Consider the following 27,802-nt stretch of genomic DNA (forward strand, 5'->3'; position numbering starts at 1 on the left):
TCTACTCTAATCTGTAACAAAAAATGGCCGTCACACACAAGTTAAAGGTTGTTATCACACCGGACAGAGAAACCCAGCAAAGGTGACACTGGGCAACATTTAACACTTTGCCTGAACACGTTCTATTAGCTCATCATTTTAAAACCACAGCAGCTCAGTGCACCTTCTCTCGGGCTGCAGAGACCACGTGAGGCTGAAGCCCCTGCCCTCTCTTCCTGTGCTGCAGCATCTCGTGCAAATGAAACCAGCCGTGTCACCACTTGAATGAAGTGTCAAGGAAAAGAAAAGAAGACAAAGTAGTATAAAGTAGTAAGTATTTTATTTACTTTTCAGGCTTGAATATGTTTCATATGAAAGGCAAAAATTAAAATGAATACTTTTCCTCTCCATAGTTTAGGCACGTTACAGAAAGGCGACTGTAAATGAGACGGAACAGACACGATTGAAAACAAAAAGAACGAATGACACTTAAGGCCTTGAACACACACAGGCGCTCTAAGTCCTTCTGTCTGATTCGACCTCTTTACAGTTTGTTGATGCCGCTGCAGCACGTACAACAGGAGAGTCAGGGACATGTCAACCAGACGCAGCTGCTGACATGAAGTCCCACCAGTCCAAATGAAGAGACCACACCTGAGTGGGTGTACCATGGCTGTGCAGGTGCTAGTTAGGCCAGCGGGGGCACGTGAATGATGAGGCTTTAATGTGATGTGTACAAAGATGGAGGCACGTATAGATGTTAGCAGACAGTACGAGAAATGCAGCCCTGGAGGGAGAGCTCCCCGCAAAAACAAAAATAAAATACCATTCATGGACCGCTGGAGAAGTAAATGTAATATGGAGGAACTTTGGGTTTAATAATGGCACGCATAAAAAAAAAAAATAAAAAGATGCCACAAAAGTTTCAGTTAGTCCTTGAGCATTCACTCCTGTCCCTGCGTTTACCTTAAATCATACCATATGGCTTGACTCAGTGTTTCGGCACTGAGTGGGAATACTGAGTTTACATCATATATCATCATCACCACACACAGAGAGAAAACACTGTTTCTGATACAAACCTGGAAAGGTGACACCGTCAGTTATATGGAGGCCCCCCCCCCACCCCTCCCTCAGGCACCTTTTATCAGCCGCCGGCCACAGAAAGCAAGAGCTACAACCAAGTCTGAAGCTCCGGCTCGGCCTGCTCCTCCCAAACACACCCTCACACAGGAAATGAAAAGCTCCCTGCCCATTCAGGAGGAAACCAACCTTCACCCCAACAGAAAGCTGAACATTTGTGAGTCGGCGGCCAAACACTGGTCCAAAGTTCTGGCCGATGAATTGTGAAGTGCAGCGTTTGGCGTTCACCAGGATAAAGTCCAATTTTTTGTACATTTCATCACAAATTAACTCAAGGGCAGTGGCGAATTTAACTGTATCTCGTGGCACTGGAACTTAAAATCCCACACAGGTCACTGGGAGGCTGCTTAGTGACAAAACTCACCAGAACATAACAGCAGCACAGACACAGTTCCCTACATCTGTGTGGTGCTGCAAAACAATATGGCCTTGTAGTCGTTTAGTTTTTTTAACACCTTACTTTGGCAACGCAAACCTTTCTCACTTGCTTTGAGTTTGTCGACAAGTTTCTCATCCAAACATGTAAAAAGTCCTTTTGCACAAACTAAAACAAGCTGGTTGCAGAGAGTCACCTTTGCTTAGACATCTGTTGGTACTAGAACATACTTGTGTCACAGTAATCGAATAAAGGGGCCGTCGCTTTTGCTTTAAAGATACAAACGTGAGTAAAATATTTACATTTAAAAAAAACATTCAATTATAAATACGGGGAACACGTGGCTGCACAGTAAAATTTATAACAGTGCTACAATCTACAACTCCAATATTCACTCATGGTGTACGGAATGTGAAACATTCACCACGTTCCCCCGTAAATGAAAATGTTTTAAAATGTGTTTAATGTTTTCCTCAGCACTTCTGTTATTCCAAAAAATAAAGAAATCAGTATTGTCTTTTTTCGCCGGCAGCCATCTGAACTCTGTCTTGATTGACGAGCGTGCTGCCATTAAAACACACAGGGGAGACGATACAAACAAGAAATCCAAACTTTCTGACCACAAGCCTCATTAAACACTCAGAACACAATCCCTCACAGGATCTAACCCTGTCCCTGCTTTAACAAAGAGTGAGGATTCAAATTGACGTGACCATTAAGGAGTAAGACTGGAAGTGAGTGAGACAGATGTGAGAATGTGTTGTGTGGCTTCCGAAGGCGTCTGCAGTGCAGGAAAGTGGAATGATGTGCAGTCTGGTTTGGAATGTAAACTAGCTGAAGTAAAAATGACTGTGTGTGTTTGAGTGTGTTCCAGACAACATGAGCTGCTGCCTTCTCTCCCACTGCTTCGACAACAACAACAACAACAGGTTATGACTTCTTCCTGATGCCTTTCCGAAATAAAATAAAAAAATAAGGTAAAAATAAAAAATGTAGAATCCCTCCAGGATTACTGTGTCAGACTGGAGACTCATTCCTCCACAAAGCCAAGAGGAGAGAGATGTTAAAAAAAGCCATAGAGAGCCCTCATGTTTTACACATATACATAAAAAAGTCACATTATGAATGTCTAAAGGTTTAAATAATTATAATAATTAAAAACATGGATACAGGAGCTCTTTGAGAGCAGGTCAGCTGCAGCTGTTCTCTGGCCAACAGCATAGCAGGAATAAATATATATGTTCATATACGCCAAATAGAGTAGATCAAACAAAGTTAACTGGGAGACAGTTTCAAACTGACACCTCTTTGAGCTCCGTCTCTGTCCCTCCTCTAAAGCCTCCCAACTAAGCAGCTGTTGTGCACACTTAATACACAATAGAGGAGAACTTGCACCGCAAATGACCCGTCCAGAGCTGGAACTCGTTCAGCCTTGTGTTTGTTCTCCTGTGAATGTCCCGTTTCTTCTTCCTGTCCGCCGGGCTCCGCTTCCTCGCAGCGCCCACCCTCCCCACGCACACACCCTCCCCTCTTCTTATGTCCGAGTCCCTTCTCCTCCTCCTCAGGCGAGCGCTGAGGAGGCAGGCCGGGGATAGAGCGCCAGAGAGAGGGAGAAAGGGGAGAGAGAGAGCGAGACAGAGGGGTGGGTGTTGGAAAATGGAGGGAGGGAGAGCTGCCTGAAATGTAGGCCAAAGCGGTGGTGGGCGTTTCCATGGAAACAGTGTTCACAGCAGTCAGTGACATCATCGGTACGGGGGGGGGTAGGCGACAGGGTGAGGAGGAGGAGGAGAAGGAGGAGTAAGGGGGCTTGAGGTGATGGTGGCGGTGGGGGGTGTGACAGAAATTCGTCCTGATTGCCTTGGACTTAGACACGGTTCTCTCCACCCACTCGGGTCCTCCGCAAATTCCTGAGGTGGAGACAAAGACAGGAGGAGGACTTCTAGAATCGTCTCTGCGCTTCCAAAGTCCCCGCACGCACCAAAAAGCAGCGCGGCTCACACTTACCCTCTGTTCTGAGCGTCCATGTGGTCCAGCAGGGTCTCCTGGGGCACCCTGAATTCGTCCAGAGGGGACTGGTAGCGGGATTCAAAGGAGCCCTCCCTCCCCGCGTAGGCCATGGCCTGGGCCGGTGACTGGGGCAGAGCGGACATGCTGGAGGAGGTCGACGACACCGAGCTCAAATCCCCGAGCCGTTCCCGGCCTGCCTGGGCGGAGGCCGACACTGACGTGGCCCCGACCGCAAGAAACGGGCTCAGGACCTCTCCGTTCTCCTCCTGAGAGAACAAGGACGAAAGAGATGGTGCTCGGGTCAACTCCAGAGTTTCCAGAGTTCAAGTGTTCATGGCTTTGGAGTTAAATGTGACATTAAGACCATTTCCTTTAGAATCAGCGTGCAGGCTCAGAACATTTCGATGTTCTAGCTGAGAGTGACATGACACAATGATGAGACTCTGCTTCATATGTTTTGGGTTTAGATGAGACTGAAGACAAAGTCGTATTTATTTAGCAATTCTCATAATAAAATGATTTAAGGGCTTCAGTATTAGGTAAGGTTTCCTGGTAAGAAACTGGTACAGTGTAACTAGCTAACTAACCCACTAACCAACAGACTAACTAACTAGGAGCTGGTTAGCAAAGTTTAAAGACTGTGACGAGGGGGACCAGCTCGTCTGTCCTCCTATTAGCCCCAGTAAAGCATTTAACATGTAATAACTTAGTTTTACCTATTTTTGTTCAATTAAACAAACTATAAACCAACAGTTTTAAAGTCAGTGACTTGTTTGATTGTTTTTTTGGTGAGTCAAGTAAATAACTGGTGTTCATGGGCTATAAAGCACCAGTGGAGCCCGGGTCGGTGCATCTCCTCTCTGTTTGTATGTGAGTGTTTTCTGATGGTTCTAACATCATGGAGCAGCTTGAGGATCGGCTCAGTAACAAACAGCAGCTCACCCTTCCTGTGATGATGTCCATGTGGACTAACAGAGAGGCCAGCTCCAGGTCCTCGTTGTAGCTGTTCTTCAGAGGGACGGATCTGTAACCTGGTGACACAACAAGACTTTGATTACAGCACAGATTTGCTGCAATGGGATCTTTGTGGTCGTTTCAGAGAGGAAACTGTCTTTGTGTACCTGTCTTCAGCCCGTGAATGGGGAATGTGGCCTGGGCCAAGAAGTTTGGGTCGTTGAACATGTCAATCTCATAAACCACAAAGCGTAGGAAGGCGAATGCAGAGTTGCACACAGCGAACTGGAAGGGCTTCTGGGGCCACGTGGGGTTCAGACCGTTATCAGCTGCACAACACAAGCAAAGACGGAAAGAGAAGAGAAATGTTAAACATGGATCCACCAATGGTGTCGTAAGAAAATCTTTAACTAGGGAAACAGCAGTGGTGAAATTATACTACAGTAACTGTTCTGATCACATTTGTATTATGCATTATATATACATTTTAAAACAGTACCAATACTATAAAAAAAACACTCTTTCCACTTCCTAAGGACACAGAGGAACATACATATAAAGAAGAAAATAGCAGAAGATGCTTGAGCTCCTCATTTAAGTGAACAATTATCACAACATAATACTGGTTGTTCTCAGGTCAGAATTTACAGTCCAGAACTGCTGACTCCTAAATATGTGTTTCTACATCTGTGGGAATACCGCCACATCGGCCAATTCACATTAATGCCTTGTCTAAACGGATATTCTCCTCTAAGTTTGAAATAAATCTCAGTTTTAGTGATTTAATACAGCTTGATGCAGACGAGTCACAAACACAAAGGAGAAAGTCTGCAGAAAAGTAATTCTGCGCAATAAACCATCATCCGATACAGAAAAGCATGAAACTAAAGTAATTTCTCCAGAAAGCAAAAAATATTGTATTCTCAAATAGGTTTTTCTTATTTATAAATAATTCATAAATTTGGCATGACACTTAAAATCGTAGATACAATTCAAATGCCAAACAATAAACCCTGACAAGAGCTGTATCATATTTTTGTTCCCACACATGGCTCAGTTGTTTTGTACAACTTCCTGTTTTTCTAGGACCAGACAGGAAACTACATGAGGATACCGTATCCAGTAAACACTAACAACTCATTGACCCTGTGCTACAATCAGAGCAGCTCTCACCTTCCGAGTCGGTCTTTTGCTTGATACTGTCGTAATCGGCCCCGCAAACCTCGATCTCGATCAGAGGACAGACGATACCACGTCCGTGCTTGGGCAGGTGCCGGGCGCCCAAAACCTTTAGAGAGGAGAAGAGGAACACGAGTTACTGCTTTAGAACTTCTCACTTGTTTCAGCACCTAAATACAACTGTGAGCTGGTTCTGTCCAGGATTCTATGACCTCTTTGAAAGTGTAAGGTTGTTTAATCGCTCTGGACATCGGAGATAATTATATCCTCGAAAGTGTGAGGAAAGAAAATGTCAAACTGAATCTAAGAATTTATATAAATATATCTCAAGTCAGTTCATAAGACTGAGTTAAGAGGCCAATAGGAGGATAAGCTTTGAAGCAAATTGCAGCCATCAGGTGCCAAAGGTTGTAAAGCACCTCAGTACCCTTCATGATTTACTCCTCACAATTTGAAAACCTTTCTATTAGTGTATCACACATGCAAACACAGAGTGGGATCCTGGCGTTACTGTACCTCTATCTCTAGAGTGATTTGATCCAGGCCTCGTAGCGTATGTCTGTCAAACGGATCGAAGCTATCGTCCCTCATGATGGGCGGTTGAAGGACGTAGCCGCTCTTTCCGTTCAACATGAACAGGGCCTGGTTCATCTGCATGGGCTTGTCTGCATGTGGAGAAAAGAGCAGAGGGAAGTTAATCAAAGCATTAGACAAGGTTCTGTCTTCACCGCCTATCAGCTCTGACACAGAAGGTAGATACGGTACCTGCGGTCTGGAAGTTGAGCGCTACCAGCTGGGAGCCGCAGAGCCACATGGGAAGCGGGTCATAGTTGGAGGAGTCTAGTCTCTGGCCCCTGGGGTAGATCCTGGACAGCTGCAGTCGATTGTACTGCAGGAACTTCTTGCCCTTGATCTTGTTGACGTATTTCTCTGCCTTGGTCTCCGGGAATGATGACATGTCCCGGAAACAGGCCCGCTCAGTGCCGATTTCTACAGGCGGCAGGGAGAGAAGGACAGAACTGACCCACCTGTACTGGTATTGGACATATTGATTTATGTTGCCGAGTGTGTGTGTAATTCTTACTGTCTTCATCGAACGGCACAGGCCTACAGTAGATGACCAGCTCGGATAATTCCAGTGCGATCTTCTTCCTCCTCTCCATCATCTTCCCCTCTTCCAGCTGTGCACAGAGACAACTTTAAATCAGGGCTGGGCAATTAACCGAAAATGTATTGAAACCGACATTTATAACCTGTAACCATCTTAATCTGGCTAATGACGGTCAATTCTGTGAATGCTTTCCCCAAAGTGTGCATTCATGACCTTTCAGGTTCACTTATCAGCAGCGGCGTGGGTACTTTGTACCATGCCGTTAAACCCGTCTCTTCCCTGCTGACCTGCGCTCACTTTAACAATAAACACGATCCCTAACTTATTAGGACACGTACAAGAATTGAAGTTTATTTCGGATTAAGGATTCGGATTCATGATCAGACATCATTTACTAATAACTAAACACAAGTGATACAAGGAGACAACCCCCCCCCCCCCCCCAAACACACACACACACACCTGCAAATAGGAGAAAAGTTCTCCACACAGATATGAAGCAATGCTGTTTTAACTTAATTGTTGCAGAAGAAGCGACGCCCCGTTTATCTTCTATTTATCTGAGGACGAGTCATGGAGGCAGCAGGCTAACCAGGGTCATTCCAGCTACTTCTGGAATGGATCATGAGACAGTCCCAGACTAGATGGGATGTTTAATCCTAATCAGAAGCCTGAACCCCCTCCACTGTCAGCATTCGAAGAGAAAGAGCAACAGATCTACTCTGAGCTCCAATCCGAACTTCTGAAGCCTTTTACCCTATCTCTAAGGCACAGCCATGCTTCTCTATGGAGAAGCTCATTTAAGCTGTTTGTATCAACGACTTCTTTCTTTCAGTCATTTACCGAGTGCTTATGAGAATAGGTGAGGATCAGAATGTAGCTCGACTGGTAAACTGAACGCTTGGCCTTTAGGCTTCACTCCCTCTTCACCTCAGAGGTACAATGACCATGCTGATCCACCTGTCAGTCTCCTGATCATCCTTCGCTCACTTGTGAAAATAAAAACTCCTTCAGACGGGACAGCAACTCACACCACAACGGGAGAGAGCAATCCACCGTTACGGCAGAGAAACAAAAGGTAATACTGCCACTTGCATTTCCAATTGACATATACAGCCACTAGCATATGGACTTCAGAATCTCATCCCGAACACTTGAAGTCCTCTGATGAAGTCAACAGAACCACATCTGCAAAGAGCTGTGATGCAATTCTAAAGTCCCTAAACCAGGCTCTCTCCTCACCCCAGCCCTGGGCCCTGAGCAGATGCTCGCCTGAGGATTCTTTCTTTCCCAAAAACTATTGCTCAACCGAGGAAAAAAAAAACAGCCTCCAGGTGAGTGAGTGTGTAACTGCTGAGAAATACCCCATGAGCTTACTGCTTAATCAGTGTTTCCTAAATACAAGTCAGGGGTATTACAGGGCAAGTGCAAGTCGTGACTGGCTCTTTAAACCCACACTGGGGCATGAGCAATTCTTGGCCTGCTCTTCCTGTTTGCCACTTCATGCAGTATAGTTACCTTTGCCTCTGAGGTCATGGTGACCTCACGGATTTTGAACACCCATTCCTTGAGCTCTTCTTGGCTGCTGGCAGCAACATCCAGCACTAGGCCCGTCCGCATGGTGTTCGGCACAAGTGAGAAGACGTGGGGCCGGCTGCCTTTCCCTTCAGGACGCACAACTGAAGAGAAGAAAGAGAAAATGGTGAGGAAAATAGAGAAGATAAAAAATATGGGTTACACTTTCTTATTTTTACTTGAAGCATTTCCCTCCAGCCACCCAAAGGTGAAAGGATTTCATATAAAAAATAAAACATATGAACTGGTGAGGTATGGAGAGATATCCTGCTTTTAAACCACTTAAATAATAAAAATACTATCAAAAAAGCAGCGTAGTTGTCTTCTTTTGATCGACTGCGTGTACATCTTCAATTTGATTTAAAGATGTCAGAGGAGAACATTGTTTAAGTTGAAATATTTAGAACTTTGAGCACAGCAGGCCTGCCTCGAGGTTCAGCATCATCACTTTCTCCCCAGGAAAACAAACGGCTACAGCGGCTGCAGCTCTGCCAGTGCTCTCATGAAGGAAGCCATGGAACAAAGTGTTCAGAACGATATAACTGCATCTTTCCCACACCACTAGATGGAGCCAGAGAGCTAACCCCCGTCCCAAACACGTAGAAACATGCTCAAGTATAAACTCATTAGCAGAGAGCTCAACAATCCTGGACAGCATGTGCCAACACTAATGGGTTGTGTATTGACTGGATTGGAGGATGTCAATAAGATATCGAATACAGAGCTGTGAGAAAAGAGTAGTAACAAAACAGAAAGGAGAAGAATTAATAATAGAAGAGGCTGATAATGGATTAGACAAAATAAAATAAACAAAGTGGTGACAGTGCTCTTTTTGCAGTTAAAGAAACAGAGTCCTGAGTTCATGTGCAAACATATGACGGACAGAAAATGCAGGTTAGCGTCGGGCAAGGTGACTGCCTGCTCTGCAACCCTGCAGGCAGACAGGAAGTGGAGGGGCCACTCACCAATCTGACAGGAAGAGACATCCACGCTTCCTCTCAGCAGATCTCCCAGAGGGCTGTTCTCTGTTATCTCCTGCTTGACAGAAAAGTCGAGGATTAAGATTGAAGTTATCGCCCTGTTTGAAGTAATAATCCACTTCACACATGACTGACAGATGAGCGACACGGCCTGACCTCCCAGTGGGAGTCACTAATTTCACTTTAAATATACAAATGTGGAGCTGTAGGCTTCTCTCAGTTTGGGGGTTTGATGCTCACAGTTCTGTCAGGCTCCACTGCTGATGGACTTATCTCCTCCACGTAGTTAGCAGGAAACCACAGCTGCTTCTTCCCTCCACAGTCGCCCTTCCACCTGAGAGAGAGAGAGAGAGAGATATAAGATAAGATAAAATGGGAACTTAACACCTCTTAATAGATCTTAGAAAAAGGGCTTTTAGCTCATCTCATGGTCCCATGCCTGTATCAGTTAGCTCCCATTTAACACAACTATATTTAATTGTCTAAATCAAGGATATCAATTAAAATTCGTCTCAGAGAATTTACAGATAATAAAGATATGTGATGTTAAAATAAAGAGCTTAGTTTAATAAAAGTTAAACATAACGTCATAAGTGCATTACTCAATCTAAAAATAAATAAAGATACTGTTTGGCAAAAAAGACGGAACAGCTTTGATATCGCATTTAGTGTTTTCGTCGCATGCAGTTGGTCTGTGACCAGAGCCGTTAAGCAGCAGCCTAGAAAAGCTGCAGCGATTAAGACGGAAATGCTCCGTCAACATTTATCGAGACTGAATAATTCATTGGTTATAGCTCTGGGTCAGGATAGGACAGTGTCTCAGTCCAGACATTGGCAGTGACCTTGTGTTTGAATGGATGAGTCATTATTCCAGCCACTCACCATCCTCCTTCCTGTTTGTCCACATTAGAGATGACGGCGTTTTTGGTGAAGGAGAGCTCATCGTCTCTCTGGGCTTTATACTCATACATGGCTCTCACCGTACACTGAAAAGACAAGACACATGGCTTTAACACATGTTCAAAGTTTCCACCACACACACTGGTCAAAATGTGCAGAATTCAAAATGTGAACTCTAACCTTGAATGTGGGCATTTGGTTGGCCTCCACATAGAAACCTGGATTCCTGCCCTCGTACAGTGACCCGTAGTCTGGCTCCTGTTAGAAAATAGATTGTGTAGACAGGTCTGTTCATTTGGCTGCAGTGGATTTTACCACAGAATGCCAACTATTCTATATATTTATTCTTATTAATCTCTGATAAAAGTGCCTTAGACTTCATAGCAATACTTACAGCAGTGCCTATCTTCTCCAGTGTGTCCTCATTGATGGGGTAGCGCAGCTTCATTTTGCGGTAGAGAGGTTGTTTCTCATAGTAGCTGATGAGATCTACAAGGCTGTCAAACTCAGAGGTGCCCAGCACCACGGTCTGACCCTCCTGCTGCACACGACAGTGCTTTATCTTACCCTCGGCCCTTTGGAGAAAACACAGACACGATATCAATAAAAAAAACCAACCACTTGCGTTTCTCTACACTCTTCCTGGTGCATTAAAAGGAAGTAAACTGATAACTTGAGATATTATCTGTCATGACCTTAAGGGAGGACTAAGTTACCTGAAGGAAATGGCAAATGAGTTGGGTTCCGCCCTCTTCCTGACAAGGAAGGCCCCGTCACGAGGAACCCTCATTAACATGTTCTCAGCATGGCTCCTGGACAGGTTTGCATGGTACCACCTTGGGAAGAAGAAGAAAATAAACCAATAAATATTCATTTCAGGATCCTTATACATTAAAGTGTCAGCGACCAGTCTGCACTGTCATCACTGAAGGTCAGTTCAGTGTTAGGACTCACTCTTTGCTTTCGTGGGCATTGGTCTGAGGCACCGGCTCAGTCAGCTTCATCTCAAACTCATTGCACCGCAGCGCCACCTGCTGGTAGTGGGTGATCAGGGCAAAGAGCGTGTCGAACACCAGGTTGTCAGTCAGGTAGAACTTGGGGCTGCCGGCCTCCTGACGCGAGTGGATGCGACAGTGCTGCACCCGCCCTGACCGCCTGGTGCAGAGAAAAGTGAGACAGAGGAGAAGAGAAGGTCATTGTTGCATCATTATGACCAAGTGAAAGCTCTCTGAAAGGCCCTGCCCCCATTATTAACCTTGAACACGCTGCACTCTGAGGATATACAAATGGTTTCCATGCATTGTGTGTGAATCACATACAAATAGATTGATCAGCTGTGATACCTCCTCTCATGCAAAGTCTATGCATTTGCAGACAGAAGGTTAATAATCACATTTTGACCGTGACAACGACTACATTCAATTAGCGATGGAGATTGACAATGATTGATCTGCACGTGTCAATCAGCTGTTTGCACGAGTTTAACCCAACAGATCACACACAATGAGAATGGGAGAGTTTCCCATTGACATGTACATAAAGTCATATTACAAAAGGCACCATACAGGCTACAATTCACATTCAATTTAATAAAAACGACGACATGAAAAACTTACCACTTAATACTGCTTAAGGATTTGATTTAAAAAATATTCAACTACATTTCTAAATAATATTATCACTGAGTGTATGAGGTTTAATGTTTATGTAAGCATGCAAGTAAACACAGTAAATTATCGTTGCCAAACAAATGCACACAGTCTGTAAAGTTTGCAGGATTTATAAATGTAGAAGTATGTGAATTATACCAGAAGGACAACGTGTAGTCTCCCACAAAGGTCTCGCTCTCTCGGACCAGGAAAGAGCCATCAGGAGCTCCAGTCTCCAGGCAGTACTCCGACAGAAGCCTCTCAGCTATCTGCCGCCCGTCTCGCCCTGCGCCCAGCTTCCCGTGGAACCATTTCTCTGTCACGTGCTGGTCCATACCATTGGACACCTGGAAGGTTAGAAGACAGAGGGAGATGTTATTCAGCTCATTGCCATGACAAAATAAGACACTTAAAAGTGCATTACATTCTGAGACTGATCCTGTAAAAGCCCTGCAAGTTCTCAAAAATGAAAGTTACCTCTAACCCATGCAGGAATTCAAGTAATGCTCATACTATGTGTGAATTCAGTGTAACGTCTGGTTCAAGTTTTCTTCTCAAACAGCGGATCAGTCCTACTAACCTCTCTGTGCTCCTCCTCATCATCGTTACCCTGGTTATTGGAGGTCTCCTCCGAGTAGTAGATCTTACTCATGGTCAGGACAAAGAAATGAGGATACCACTCCTGAGAGGGAATGAGGGAGGATACAGGGAGAAAGACTTTGATTAAATATTGAGAGGATCCATGTGTTGCACTGAAAAGTGGCCAAAGTAAGCAAGAAGCAAGAAACAGAACTCAACAGATCAAGAAAAGCAGCTCATATTCATTTATTTTTTTAGATTTGTTCATTTCTACCTCCATGAAGGAGGTTATGTTTTCACCCCGCTTTCCATTTGTTTGTTTTGTCAGGAGGATTATGCAAGAACTGATGAACTGATTTCTACGAGAAGGATGGGGCATGGCCAAGAAAAAGATCAAATCATTTTTTTAACATAGCAAGATACTGTTATTGGCCAATTCACGAATTTCCCAGGCAATTATTCATCTTGATGAACAAAAATAACTCATATTTAAAAGACCAATATCGACAGTATGATTGTGAGACTGTTAGGTAGGTGTGTGTGTGTGAGTATGTTTATTACAGCTAAATAAACTAATATTTAAAAGCAGAAACGACAGGATTAGAAGCATATTTGTATCATTCTCCCTTCTTCCATGAACACCGAGTGAATGTGCTTACATGGTTAATTGGGTCTTCCAGGTACAGGATGCCGTTTTTGATGGAGTTGCTGATATCATTCTCCGAGTAAGGAGTGGAGGTGGACACCTCCTCATAGGCACTTCCTTCTGCGAGTTTCTTATGCTGCAGGTGACGAAGAGCGAGGAGCACAGATGGACAGAGGAAGAAGAAGATACACAATCAGACCCATTATGTTGCCGGAACACAGTGTACAAAACATTCATTCACACTTTCTCCTTTAGGAAAAATTGGTAAAAAAAAAAAAAGTGGCTCCGGACCTTGATGAGGATTTTCCTCTTGAGCTGGTTGGGTGAGGGCAGGCCGTCGGCCGAGATATCCACCGCCTTGGTCAGCAGCTGGTCTCCAAACACCTTCTTAAAGTGAGTGGCCATATTCCTCTGCTGCACAATACTACAGTGGTCCTCGATGGAGAGGATGATGGGATAGCTGAGGGAGGACCAGAGTCAAACACACATCAACCTCTTCATCTGCAGTTAGGAGTCAGTTTCTTATCTTATTTTCTCAAACACTACAATGATGAGTGATGCCACTGCAGCATGTCCAGATTGTCGATTGATATTTCTTTGTGCGAGCTCTCCCATTCTTTCATCTCGTCACAACTGACGTCTGTAAAAGATAATCACGAAGACTTACTCAGAAGTGACAAAGGCGTGCTCTTTGATGGTGGTCAGGACATCACAAAACTTGATTTTTGTTGTGAGGGTGTGTCCGTGGTAGATGACTGGCATTCCATCAGGACCATCCCAGCAATCCACTGAAAATAAACACACACACACGTGCTTGCAATGTTATTTCTTTCTACAGTACTGCACAGACAGATGTAAATATACAGGAAGTTACAGAAGAGTTTTAAGGCCTTTAGACTTAAACATGCACACGTTTATGTTACGTTTGTTTTCTTTTGTCTGAGGCAAAGTTAACTTTTTTGGCTTAAATGGAAACCTGCTTGACAAGGCTTTGGTGTTAGTTATCTTTGGTGCTGTTATGCAAGAGTAAGCGTGTGTGGGTAAGGGTGCGGCAGCGGCTCGAAAAGTGGAAATGTCAGCCAGAGTGGTATGAGAGTTAATTATTAGGTTGAAAGTCAAGGGGTAGTTATTTACTGTAGAACTCCAGTGTGTGTGTTTGTGTGTATACCCACACTCAATGCAGCGGCAGCCCATCCTCAGACAGCGAGCGTATGCCTCCAGGGACGACTCGCTGGAAAACTGGTCTCCCGTCAGGTAGCTAAAAATAAACGAGTAACGTCAACGTGCGCACACAAAAACACACATCTAACCTGTCCCTCAAAAGGTTTCACACGTCAGAGGCTGTACCATAAACACACACACTCTCCACGGTGGTGGCCTAAGCTCATTGATCGTGCCGAATCACAAGGGCTCCTTCTCTTTTGTTACTCATTCAGCCGGTCAATTCAAACACAATCAAAGCAACGTGGAAGTTATTATTCCACTGCTCCGGTCCCTGCCAGCCAAGTATTGTTCCACAACTAATACAGAAAATTATCACTTGAACTGCCTTTCACACACTTTTCAATGGGAGGAAAAATCCCTTTTCCTGCAAAATACATGCTGGGATCTCATTCTGGGACATAATTGTCAAATAATACACTTTTATCTGATGTTCTTTGGTTCGAGGTTTCAAGATAGGATGCCAGCCTCAATGTTCCCAGGCTGTAATTACAACTGGTAGAACTGAACGTAAACACACACGTCCTCCATCGCCTCAGTCTTACGTGTTATGCGAGGAGGAGATCCAGTAGTGGGACAGAGGGTTGTTCATATTCTCGGGACACACTAGATCCAGGTTGGACTCCCAGATGGTGTTCTCTTTGGAGAACAGATACGTCAGGAACTGCACAGAACAGAGGAGAATGATGAAAATGAGGCTGAGAATGAAAACGTGAGCTTTCAAACGGCCTGTGATCTACACCAGATTGACAGACACACCACAATATAACAAGAATGGCAAGGAAGTACAACAGAGTCAAGCATCGCGAAGAAACTTAAATCTGGTGGCTTGCAGCTCCAAGGCAATTGAGAAACAGGTAGTTACACAAAAATGTGTAAACTTGGGGAGGATGGGAAGCCCTCCTGCAGGGCACACTATTAATTAGCATCTGATTTACACACACGACTATAAGGATGTTGAGATTGTGTCTGCAGCATAGGACGCAAATGGTTTTGTGTTGTATTTACAAGTCATAATGTATCTCTCAAAATAGCTGCTAAAAAGCTCAATCTATATATAATCACATCTGTAACTGAACTCACATCAAATATTTCATGCAATAATCCATCTAAACTATAAGCAGATACTACAGTGGCACACATGTTTTGCTAAAAAGAATAAAACAATTGTTAATGCCTTTGAAACCACAGAGCAGCGGCATTGCGGGAAAAACATTTGCAAAAGTTAGTGGTATTGTCCTGCAGCCTCAGGCAGCAGTCAGAAATGAGATTAATTTCAACAGATACAGAATATGCATCAGCTAAATAATTTGGATTTAGTTGTGATAAGCTGCAGACTTAGCACTTCAGATAAGTCACAGTTTCTATGACAGAGGTCTACAGGGTTGTTTGTCTGAGAGTCCAGAGGTTGAACATTTGGGTTCAGTCTGTGCAAAAAAGGTGAAGGTGGTATATGTTGTCCTAGGGTTAGGGTTTATTTATTCTGACCACAGAAAGCTTCCCTCGCCTTCTGTCGAACCCTCACACGGCGCCACAGTCAATAACCTTTTCTATGTGTGGGAGGAGGTGCTTGAGGCTGAGATCGTGGCTAGCTGAGGTAAATTTACCATCTTAAGCCCACGCGATCAAGGTAGGGGTCTTCAGAAAAACATAACTGATGAATATTTATTCAAACTTTCCATTAGTGATCAAAGGGTAAGAAAGAAAGTGAGAAAAAAGGAGGTAAAAGAAAATGTGAGAGGCGGTGGGAGTGCTTGTACCTCGTCTTGGTGGAAATATGGCTGTTCCACTTCTCTCAGGGGGTCTTTCAGATAGCCGAACATAAACTCCTGAACACTGTTGTTGTCTGTAGCCCACGTTTCCTGGATTATCATAGAAATACAGATGTATTGGGATATGCGAATGAAGCACATCTGAGAAAAAATAAAGGTTCAAAGGCCCGCAGATATTACCTTTTGAGACTCCAGGAGGAAGCTCTTTAAATCCTCCAGGGACATCCTCTGCTCTGGTCTGTCAATAAACCTGGCAGAGAAAATTAATGGTTATCTTCAGTAACATGTGACGCAGCAGAAACATTCACCGTCTTTGTGTGTGTGTACTTCTGACCTACCTTTGTAGAAATGGGATTTCCATCTGCAGGATTGATCGAAAAGGAAAATTCAATTAGTAATTCAAAGTGCTGTTATTTTGATGTTTAAAAAAGATGAACATAGACATCCTGTATGGGGGCTGGGTGGTTAGACTTGGTGAGGGGGGCACTGAGGTCATTCATTTAATCTGACCACAGCTTGCCTGTCTCCTTATCTGAGTGCATGTGTCTGTGTGTGTGTGTGTGTGTGGTTGTCCTAATGGCCTCCACCAAAGGGGTTTGCTGGGTTTTTAACTGGTCCATATTGATCTCACAGCCATTTGAGAGCAGACAGATGGGGAGGGGGGAGGGTACGCCTTGGCAGGGCATCAGATGGGGAACAGGGGGATGAAAGTGCCGGGACAGAACCATCTGTGGATACACAAAATGACTGCACTTACGTTTTTCTGGGCGTCGAACATGAGGCTGCGATAGAGCTGAGCAAACTGACTGAAGGACACGTCTCCGTTCCTCAGCTCGGAGTCCTATGAAAACACGAAGCGACGCGAGAGGGAAGCAAAACACGACTGTTAACGACAAATCATAAATCTATGGTCTCTACCAACTTCTCCTTTAATGTGATATTAATGTCAGACAGATGGGAGCGGAGGGAGCTTTGTGATAACTAGGTGGTGGTTACCGGAAGCTTCTCTCGGAGGAACCTCATGTTGGGCACCCTGTAGTTGACCTGGCTCAGCATGCTCTTCAGATCCTTACAGGATATCCTAAACACATACACACTTTTAGTTGAAACACAAACATGGACATGCACGTACAATAAGCACGAGCTCTTGTGCTCACTCGAACACGTAGACACACTGAACACCAGCAAACGCACGTCCCTTACTAGCTCTGCTAAGTATCTTTGGCTTCACTTTTACTACACAGCCTGGAATTTTGGCCGGAGCAGACAATACCCTAGCAGCGTAACAAAGGCTCGCTCTTTCATCAGGGATGTAGCAGCCAAACCTCTCTGTGCATCTCCTCCATCCTCTGCAGTCTGTTTCCTGCTGCAGGAAGAGGTGCTGGTGTGTGACTGAGAGCTTAGTTCCTTCACTACACCTCAACTGAGCACTCAGCAGACAAACATACCAGTCGGATTTCGACTTGCCCTAGATGTTGCACCAGGGAAAGGCTGCGTGACTGGTGCACAATACAATCAAGTTTTATCTAATTACGGCCTTTTCCTGTGAGGTTGATCTGATTAACTCTGCAGATTTCATCTTTTGACTGAGCCGACTCACCTGTCCTCTCTGTTGCGATCCACCGAGTAGAACTGCTTACGTAACCACCTAAAACAACCCAATAAAGAGAATTCATGCAGCAACCAGAAGAGAAAGTATGACGCCTGTTCACATCAATAACTCTGGATATGGTGTGAATACACATAAGTGTTGTTTACCTCTCTATCTGAAGTGGGGTTGGTGACTTCAGCGTGTCGGCCACAAGCCAGTTCAACCCCTTCACCCACATGGTCATCTCCTCATCAGATGTTGCTGAGGAAAAAGAAACACGGTTTACTTTTAATAAAGGGGGAATGAAAGTTGAAGTTTTGTTTGGGGGATATTTTTCCTTGCACGAGATAAGGGCCTAAGAATAGAGGGTGACGTTGTGTGATATGTGATCTCAGAGCCAAATGGACCTGGCTTAATATTCGCAATTTTTATTCGACCCTCTGAGATTTGTACTCCTAAACACAAGAACAAGAAACACAAAAAACTAGTGACTGATAAAAACATTGAACATCTCAGGGGATAATGGCTGACAAATTGAGGTATATGGTTATTATCAGAGCTATTCCTGTTCAGAATATGATGCAAAGGTGAAATACTGTTGTGCTGGTTGTATCTGAATGGGTGTACGTCTCTGTGCGTACCTGCCAGGCTGAGCGACTTGAGGCGAAACTCGGTGCCATACAGGATGACGAAGCAGTGGGCCTGTTCCAGCCGCGCTGCAGAGTCCTCCACATAGCGCTCAAAGTCGCGCGACTTCTGTCCAGGACGGATCTCCTTGATCTCCCGAATGTCAACTGGGAGGAGAGACACATACAAGCGTTAGCTATAACAGAGAGCCTCCTCATTACGGCTGGGAAACATCGATTATCTGGAAAACACAATAATAATATACAATATTCAGATATCAGCACTGATCATCAGATTCAATACGATTTCATTTCCCAAAGTCCATAATCAATTCATCCGGTTTCAGCCCAGTTGTTGATGATAGATTTATGTGCAAAAAAGTTGGGCAAGAGAAATTCCTCCATTACCTGTTTGTTAATGTTTTTTACAAGTTACAATTTACTTGGAAATAATAACTTGCATGATACAATTTTGTTACAGAAGAATTTCATCAGGAAAATGCTCCTAAATAACACTTTTACAATGTTTTTATAATATAATTTCAGAAAATAGGGCCTCAGTTCTAAGACACAGACCAAGATGTATGAGTTTAAAGCCCCTTGACCACATACAGCATTGAAACTGAGACTTGAACCACATCTGAACCATAGAGGCACATACAGATATATTTGAATTTCATATTAAGTTATGACCATGTTAGCCTACCCAAATTAAGCTCTGTCTCTCTCTCACCACTGAGATCAACCAAAGCCACACTCATCTGAAAACAAGAGCCAGTCTGAGCCACTCGCACAAACCAGTTAATACTGGGACTGGTCTACTCGGTACGACAGAGCTTTGAAACCTGTCGCAGACACATTGTACTTAAGTGTGTTGTATAAAGAGAGTTTTAAAAGTCTTTTCATCATATAAACTGAGTCCAAAGGGCATGAAGCACAGGTTACAACACTGATATGCCACTTAACAACACTGCCTCCCCAACTCATATCTTTTATTTATCCAACGTTTTATGACACTGGGCTATTTTGGTCTTGACTGCATTAAAGAGCAGTTACATTATGAATGTGGGCTTTAAAGTATCTCAATGGATTCCTACCAGGGCTACCACACTAGTAGTTTAAGACCTACAGCCAGGACTCTCCTGCTAAATACACACCCACCCACACTGACACACACACACACACACTTTTTTCAGCTCCTGCTCCTCTTCCTGCACCCGAACCACACATCCTGTGCCTTTGTCGCCTACACACCACATCTGTGCTCACATATAGGTGAGAGTGAGCATGTTCTCTTCTGAAGCATAAAAAAACCCTAGTGCGTCTTCTCATGCAAAATTTCACCCAGTGAAGCCCTCTGATCGTACATCATATCTCAGTTTACTTTACTGACAACACAGGCCTGCAGACTTCCGCTGAGAGCAAGGCGGCTTTGACAGGCTGATCTGTTACAAAACACTTTAAGTCACTGGAGTAAAAATATTTGGTGCCTGCCTCAGACAGATGCAGGAAATAAAGAGATAGCCAGAGGTGTAACCTTACCGAAGGAGATGAGAGGAGGCATCCTGCAGCACACACCAGCACTTCCTCCAGCGCCTCTGCCTTCCACAACATTTCTACCATGCCCCCTCACAAGGGCTGGATTTATAAGATATTGTTCAAAACCATTGCCAATGATAAAACCGAGTCTCAGAACCAAATATGGGGGCTTGTTACGATTTTTTCTTTGACATTTCAAAAATCAAATGATTAAGTGATAATGAAAGTAGTTGTTGGCTGCAAAAATGGGATTTCAATCCTGGACCATCTAGTGAATCTCCAGCTGAGGAGTTGGTGCCGACTCTTGCAAACTGACAGGTTGATGCTACAGACAGAAAACAGGTTTGATTGGAATACAGTGTCACTCCTCACTCAGATAACATTAATAATAATCCGCATCGCATCTTGAGTTAGTTCAGCGCATGACAACCGCTGTTGTCAATTGTGTGTTGCAGAGGAGAAAAAAACACAACTGCACAGTATTGACAAAAACAAAATCTATAGCTGTGATATGAATTATATAAAGATCAATTAGACTTCTGACATAATAATGCATCAATGAGTGTTTTTAATCGACTAATTTCTTCTTGTCTTTGTCATATTAGATCTAAAACTATTACTTTTTTGCTTTTGGGATCGTTCGACAAAACAAGAATCTTTAAACTGCATAATGTGACCTACGAAAAATTACAGAAAGCACTATTTCACTATTTTCTGCCATTTTATAAACAATTCATTGGGAAAATTATCAATATTCCAATTCACTAATGAAATGATGGTTTTGCAGCCTTTATTGCAATTGTGTTTAGTATTTAAAGCCTAATTGTAAAGATATAACTGTCCTTTAAATTGTATATATATTTCCTGTAACTGTGGAGCCCACAGCGTGACCCTGTTTCAGAGTGCACTTCCACATCAGCCGATCATATCAGTTCCCTCGATACCACATCGAATTAGGTTTCCTGACAAATAACTGTCAGGCAGGGACATGGATTCTGCTCTAGCCCAATGTAAAAGAAGCAAGTCATCGCTAGAGCTGTGCTTGATTTCCATTGACAACCTGATCTTTATTACAATGTTCTCATGCAGACATAAACAATCCAAAAAGGCAGACGCACGCTGTAACACCCTGTCGCTCCCTGCGGGTTAACGTCCCGCTAATTTGCCGATACATTTTTCAGAGATGCACTGGGCTGACAGCCAAGTGCACGACAGAAAAAAGGAGATGTGCATTAGTTGGAAATGACATCAGACGTCTGAGGCGACAAAGCCTGTGTGTGGCTGATTTACAGGAGGTATGGAAAAAGTAAGTCAGTGACGACATTTCCAGTGACAGGTAATTCCATCCACATTTACATCACTGAGAAGTCAACAAAAACTATTGGAGGATTTCTTCAACATTTAGTGGTTTTAGAGTTTCATCTTCAAAGTAATTTCCAGGATGTAGCTGTCCACATGTCATTAATTGGTGCTAAATGCAGATCAATATGGGCCCATTAGGACTCTGATATCACACAGTTTCCCAAAATCCTCTCTTGAAGACACGTCATGTCCCTCTGCTCAATTCACCATTCAAGTTAGTATAAAAACTTATAGAGGTTGAATACAGAATTATGTATGTATGAGTATTGTCTCAGTTCATTATTTAGTTTGTCAAATGTCCATCCTAGTTCCCCAGAATCCAAAGCCAAAACATATTCAGCTTGCAGTTGTATAAAGCATTTTAAAAAAGAGAAGCAAATACTCACAACTGAGAAGCAGTAACAAGGAGGTTTTGTCATTATTGCTTAAAAAATTACCTAACTTGTCTGAAACGATCACAAAATTAGATTTCAATAAATTTTCTGCTGATAACCAAATTAATTATCTGGCTATTTGTTTTAGCTGTAATTCCGTCAATCCGGAGTCTGTCAACGGTATATTTGTGTCTAATTTACTGGTTATCAGAGAAGCATTATGGATGTGTCAGCACAGGCCGATATTCAGTCTCATGATAATCACAGACATGTGTCTCTGTTATAGTTAAGCCTATTATGGTGTCCAATGGTTTGTAAATACTTTATATACTTTAACTTCATGAAGAACATAAAAAGCAGCGATGCTCCACCTTGTATTTCTGCAATATTATATCTTATTTCACTGAGTGGTTTTCTGTATCTGGTTTAAATCATGCTGGATCAAATCTATCAGGGGACATGCAATGTCCTATATTTGGTAACAATATATTTATGACATCTATAGCCATTTCTTTTTTTCAGAGGCGGATTCTGATATAAATGGGAGATTTTCGTTTTTAAGATACAGGTACATCAGCCAATTGCATTTTCTAAAACCATAGATTCTTAATAGAGATTCCTCCAGCTCATCGTAACTTAAGATTCACTTTGTTATCATTCAGACAAAACACAAGACAAGTGGTACAATGAAATGCTATGGGTTCCTAAGTAGGTATAAAAACTCTTAGTATATCAAGTATTTGACAGCAGACATATAAACTATGTTGGCAGTTTAGTACCTCTGCAACAACTAACAAAGTGATCCTGTTTATTATGACCGTCCTGCAGTAAATTCTGCCTCGATGAAGGTTATAATGTTCAGCTCTTATTACCTCTACCAAGGAGATTTGTTGTTGCCCCTGTCTGTTTTCTTGCTTTTGTCGTTTGTCAGATATACATCAATTGCGTGGATCAGGATAAAAGTGGCAGATCCAGGAATATTCACTAATTTCCCAGGGAATAAATTATGGGCCTTAATGAAGAAGACCAGGCATGTTGAGTGAACTGATATCTATGAGTGTGTGAAATTTGTTGCAACTTGATTGAATTTAAAGGGACTGCTGGGCCTTGGTGCAGATATGAGCTCTACTGAGTGCTCCACTTGTAGAAACTGTGTCAGAGACGTGTTGATTCAACTGTGTGATCGTCTAAGAGGATGTTGATTGTGGTGCGGTTCAGCTGTAATGCATTTTTTTACATTTTTGGAGATTCAGCCTCTCACTTTCAGAAACGGGGTCAACAAAGTGATAGAAACCAATTTCCTTGTAACACAGGATGATCCGCAGCATCATACCCACAACATACCCTGATGGATCAGGAGAGGGGTCAGCTGGATCTCTAAACCTAATTCATCATACATTAGAACCATCATGGAGGTAGACTTTATGCAGGAATGTATTAGACCGCACCCGTTTAATCTACCTGAAATTTACAAGCCGCTAGTAGAGCGTATATCTGTCAGAAGCAAATATGGGTCATTGTGTCAGGCTGGCATCATTCTAGCTCTAGTGATGCTATATTGTATCATACAGTATGGCATTAAATATGAATACTTTGAAATAAGGGTAATTAGTCAGTAACTGATTCTCACATGAGCTTGTCTTCCGGTCACACTCACGTGCTCATGAGTCATGTCTAAGTAGCTGCGGTGTCTTCAGTAACATATTTAGACATCTGACGTTCTAAAAGGGATTTCATTTGAATATCACAGATTGTATGCGTCAGGTACTAAAGGCCTTCCATTTGTGATGTCCCCTGCCACAACTTCCATCCCGTCACTTACCACCAAATCGCTCTGCCAGACCACATCCTGCTTCGTCAAGATACACACCAGCATTATGATATTGACAGCACATAGAGATACAAAGTGCAGAAAGCATCGTTCTAGAATGACGATGACGGCACCAAGAAGAGAAACGAATTTGAGAGAGGAGAGAATTTTAAAGGCCAACACTTCTCAGCGTTTATATTTAGCAACAAGCAAGAGGGCCGTTCCCACAGAATGAATGGACGCCGTTCTCTCACTGCCATTGATAAGGGGGGTAAATACAGCGGGCCAAACCGTTCCCAAACGATCACACGCTTCCAGTAAAAAACCCTCAGATTCTATTTCTGTGCATTAATGAGCCGCTGAGGCCAATTTCACATCTCCAGGAGTATCGGATGGCAGCTATGAGCTCATACGTGTATGAAACCCTTCATCGCAGAGAAGATGATACTGTTGTGTTAAAGAAGAAGAAGAAAAACCCCAAAGACTTCTGTCCTCTTCTCTGTGTTTGTGTGTCTGCGTGTGCTCTTGTTGTTGCATCCGGAGCAGAGTACAGCTGTGCACGAGGCATCCTGCTCCCCTCCAGACGGATGAATTAACGACTCGCCGAAGCCCAGCACATCCCCGGCTAGATGCACTGTTTTGTTAAAGATTAACCTGAGCCTCAGCTTCCTCCCAGATTGCAACATATTCCTTTTAATGCCACAAAAGTGTTCCGGGAAGCAATATCTCTTCTGATTGTTGACCCTGAGTTTGTACCTGAGGTGTGATTCATCCCCTGGCTGTTCCTTTGAACTAGTCATTGGACTCTTATTGTATCTAAATGACAAACAACAATCACATCAACAAAGCAAATCAGGTTTAGCAAACCCGAAAAGCAACTTTCATCTACCAGCTCAATTAGAACTTGTAATATTCATGTTGGCATAACTGGTATTTTCTTTTCAGGAATGTTGTTTTATATCTTGAACGTTGTCTTTTTATGGTCGTTGCTGCATCACAGTTAGTTGATAAGCAATATATTTTTATTAGACTGCTTTATCTGAGTAAGATGAACCACTAAAGCATCTACCAGTTTCAGTTTCATTTCAAATCTTTGTTCCTAAAAAGGTGTCACATAACCAATATCACTGCATTTACCCAATAACATTGTGATATTTTGAAGGATCTAAAAGATTGTGGAAGTGACACAATTCTCCAGATGCTCACAATACTACCATGCTCTGAGCCGGTCAAGCACTTCACTACATGTTGTAACCGTCATATTTCTGAACGTATGTAAACAATCTATTTCTGGCATGAATGCCGGCATTGTACAACCAAAATACCAGTTCATGTGTGTGTTTTGTGTTTGTGTTTGCACGCTACTCACTCTCTCCCTCTATTTTATCCGTGCCCCGAGTCCAGATAATAGTCCTGGTCTCCAGCTTGACTTGAAATGTCCTTCTCTCTGGCCGCTGGGACTTCTTGGAGTAAAAGAGCGTCAGCACTGTCCCCAGCTCCAGGTCTCGGTAGAGGTTGTTCATCTCCGTGTCGTTGTCCATCCACGGAACAGGTCCGTTGGAAAAGAAGCCCGAGGTCCCTGCCATGTTCACTTCCCCTGTTTGTTATCCGTTTCCTCTCAGAACAATCTGCTCAGTCCAGGGATACCTACAGCAGGAGAGGGGGAAACTCATGAAACAACAAACCACCGGAGACTTCTAGTGTGTCGGCACTGTACACACATTATAACCCCAGTGAAGAGACGACACGTTTTCAATAAGGCTGGAAACCTTACTCTACATGTACTGTGCGTTTATACACCTGCAAAATACTGGAAAATGTGTACCAGAAAAAAGCTGTTTCTTGATTCTAAATCATTTTTAATGATGTAACATAAATATTTAAAATATGAATTTGTAATTTCTAAAATGTGAAATATATTGTTATTATTACTGGTAACGCTGCCATATGAGATCGAACCTACCAAATAGTCCTACAAATAGATAGTACATTTTGATATATGAATATATATGTACACACTTGTATTCATGTTTATTTTCAAAACCGATAAGTCTTTCTGTAAAATGTGTTTATTGTTCGATAAATATACACTTAATTCACGTGTTCGTATGAAGTAACATTATTAGACCTTAAATATGAAATGAACCAGAGCTACATTGTTTTGGATCTATAGAAAAATGTCGGTGATCACGTTAAGACAGAGAAATTGTGTTTGTAAACAAAGCAAACAACTTAAATCTTTCATCTCATCCATGATTTGATAGATCTTTCTCCATGGGTGAGGTTTGTACAGTGTGTTGTGCTAATGGCAGCTTGTCAAGTCCCTACAGTGACACAGATTTATCCGTAATGAATGACAGCTGCAGCCCGAATAAAAGCCTCTATCACGGGGGAAACGTGTTGATGGAGCCGATCCCAACATATAAACTTTCTCCACGGAGGTCTGAGCCTTCACGGAGCAGCGGGGCTCTTTAATCTGGGTCCGACTGAACAACAGGCCCGTAACCTGCTGCAGAGGAGAACAAAGTTTCCTTTGAATTCACGAGGCGTCACATTATTCATGGAGAGAGAGAAAAAAAAGAAGCAGTGGTGCTGGACGGCGGCGGAGGAGGAGTAGCAGGAGAGCGGGGCTAACGAGAGCCGCCTGGCTGTTTCCACGGCGTGGAGACGGGGCCGGGGAGAGTTAGCATTGCTGGGCCGGAGGAAGGAATCATGGCCGGTGGGTTCTCTCCAGCTTAAACAAGCCCAGGCAGCACTCACAGCCTCCGTCCCGCACCCCCCCCTCCTCTGTGCTCGTCTCACCGTGCGGAGGAAAAACTCAACAGGGAAAAACAACACGTCGCAGGGGCCGCGGTGCAGCTCGGTACATACCGCCGCAATCTCGGCCCGACCGCGCATCTCCCGACGGCTGAGCCCGCTCCTCTCCGCTCGTGTGTCTCCGTTTCCCAGGCGCGCTCCCCGGTTTTCTTCGTCGCTTTCCCCCGGTGGTTAAATCATCGCCTTGGCCCGGAAAGACGCTGTAGTCCCGACGACAACAATCCCCGCGTCCTCCTCTCGCCTCCGGCCGTCCATAGAGAGGGAGAGAGAGAGAGGTGGGAAGGCACCGAGAGAGCAGCGGTGAGACTACGCAAGTTTGTCCGCTCTCGGACTCAGCCAGCGAGGCCCTTCCCCCAGAGAGGAGACCACCAGCAGGGGAGCGGGGCAGCAGCCAGGCTTCCGCTCCAAGGCTTCACAATAAAGGCCCGGGAAAGAACCTGTTGCATTTAGTGTAAGAATATGCTGTGTGAACAAAAAACTGGCATATAGATATAATTTATCATATATATAATAGACAAAAAGATACATTTAGGAATGGACAAATAAACACATAAACATGAAATACAGAAGTAAATAGATACATAATAAGACAAATAGGTAAATGTGGGAATACACAAATAAATAGATTCATAAATACACAAAAAAGGTAAACGTGGGAATACACTAATACATTTATAAACAAACAAATTCATTGATAAATAAATAAACACCCAAATAAATTGATGCTTAAATTAAATAATAAATATTGTAGGAAAACACAAATTAATAAATACGTTTTACAAGGCTGTTGCTATTTATTCATTTATTTACTTGTCTATCTAATTAATCTACGATTTATTCCTAAATGTATTAAATTATCATTTATAATTTTTTGGTTATTTGTTTCGCCTTTTTGCTGAATTAGAATTTCAACTCATAAAGTGCATCCAGGCTGGATCTTGCCCTTTCTAAAATGTTTTTTGTGGGTGCCCTGTCGTAAAAGGGATCCATTATGATCCTAATTAAGGTCGTGAATAGATGTATCTTGGAAGAAAGAGGACTTTCAATTCATAAGTTGTACTGGCACATTCGACTACTTTGGTCTTTGGTCTTTTGTCACCTTCAACTTTTACTGATTTCAATAAACCTGACTTTACATGTAGTCGGCTTCAAACTCCACACACACATTCATGTCTGTTGAGGAGTTGAACGTGGCAGGAAAACACCTTCTTGCATTTATTTTGGAGACAAGTTCTCTACCTCCGGTATCAGCTCGTATATCTTCTGTTTACTTTACGCAGCTCATCCGTCCAATAGGAGCCTGTTATCTGCAGCCCCCCCCCCCCCCCCCCCCCTCATCTCATCGTCACTACTGTGCCCCTTTATCACCTTGATCAAGTAACAGGCAACTTGTTATTACACTTAATTACAACTTAAATATTTAACTGGAAAATCCTAATGTTGTGTTTATTCATATAATTTAATTTATTTTCTTTTTCCTTCCTGGGAAAATGAGTTCACCTCGATCATTTATCTTTGTAGGGACGAATACAAGGAAAATAAGGGATTAGTATTGATTCATTTATTATCGCTGAGGTGTGTTATCGGGGAAAAGGGGTCGACTGTTCACTGT

General features: G+C 43.2%; 1 protein-coding gene across 1 annotated transcript; it reads right to left on the reverse strand.

Annotated features, from left to right (window-relative positions):
- Window positions 1-302: 302 nt before the first annotated feature.
- Window positions 303-26,531, reverse strand: plcg1 (phospholipase C, gamma 1). The gene is made up of 33 exons (XM_053425475.1): window positions 26,245-26,531; window positions 24,743-25,020; window positions 18,304-18,456; window positions 17,830-17,923; window positions 17,672-17,719; window positions 17,068-17,152; window positions 16,829-16,912; window positions 16,410-16,432; window positions 16,252-16,321; window positions 16,060-16,161; window positions 14,845-14,963; window positions 14,251-14,336; window positions 13,746-13,866; window positions 13,370-13,538; window positions 13,092-13,214; window positions 12,434-12,535; window positions 12,013-12,200; window positions 11,159-11,359; window positions 10,921-11,040; window positions 10,599-10,779; window positions 10,385-10,462; window positions 10,187-10,290; window positions 9,545-9,638; window positions 9,290-9,359; window positions 8,268-8,428; window positions 6,723-6,819; window positions 6,404-6,628; window positions 6,155-6,303; window positions 5,633-5,747; window positions 4,627-4,788; window positions 4,448-4,536; window positions 3,503-3,771; window positions 303-3,405 (listed from the first exon to the last, which is right to left on the reverse strand). The coding sequence occupies exons 2-33, from the start codon at window positions 24,957-24,959 to the stop codon at window positions 3,363-3,365; spliced, it is 3,942 nt and encodes a 1,313-aa protein (XP_053281450.1). The 5' UTR covers window positions 24,960-25,020; window positions 26,245-26,531; the 3' UTR covers window positions 303-3,362.
- Window positions 26,532-27,802: the final 1,271 nt, after the last annotated feature.

This window comes from Pleuronectes platessa, chromosome 6, assembly GCF_947347685.1.
Source record: "Pleuronectes platessa chromosome 6, fPlePla1.1, whole genome shotgun sequence".
NCBI classification, from domain to species: domain Eukaryota; kingdom Metazoa; phylum Chordata; class Actinopteri; order Pleuronectiformes; family Pleuronectidae; genus Pleuronectes; species Pleuronectes platessa.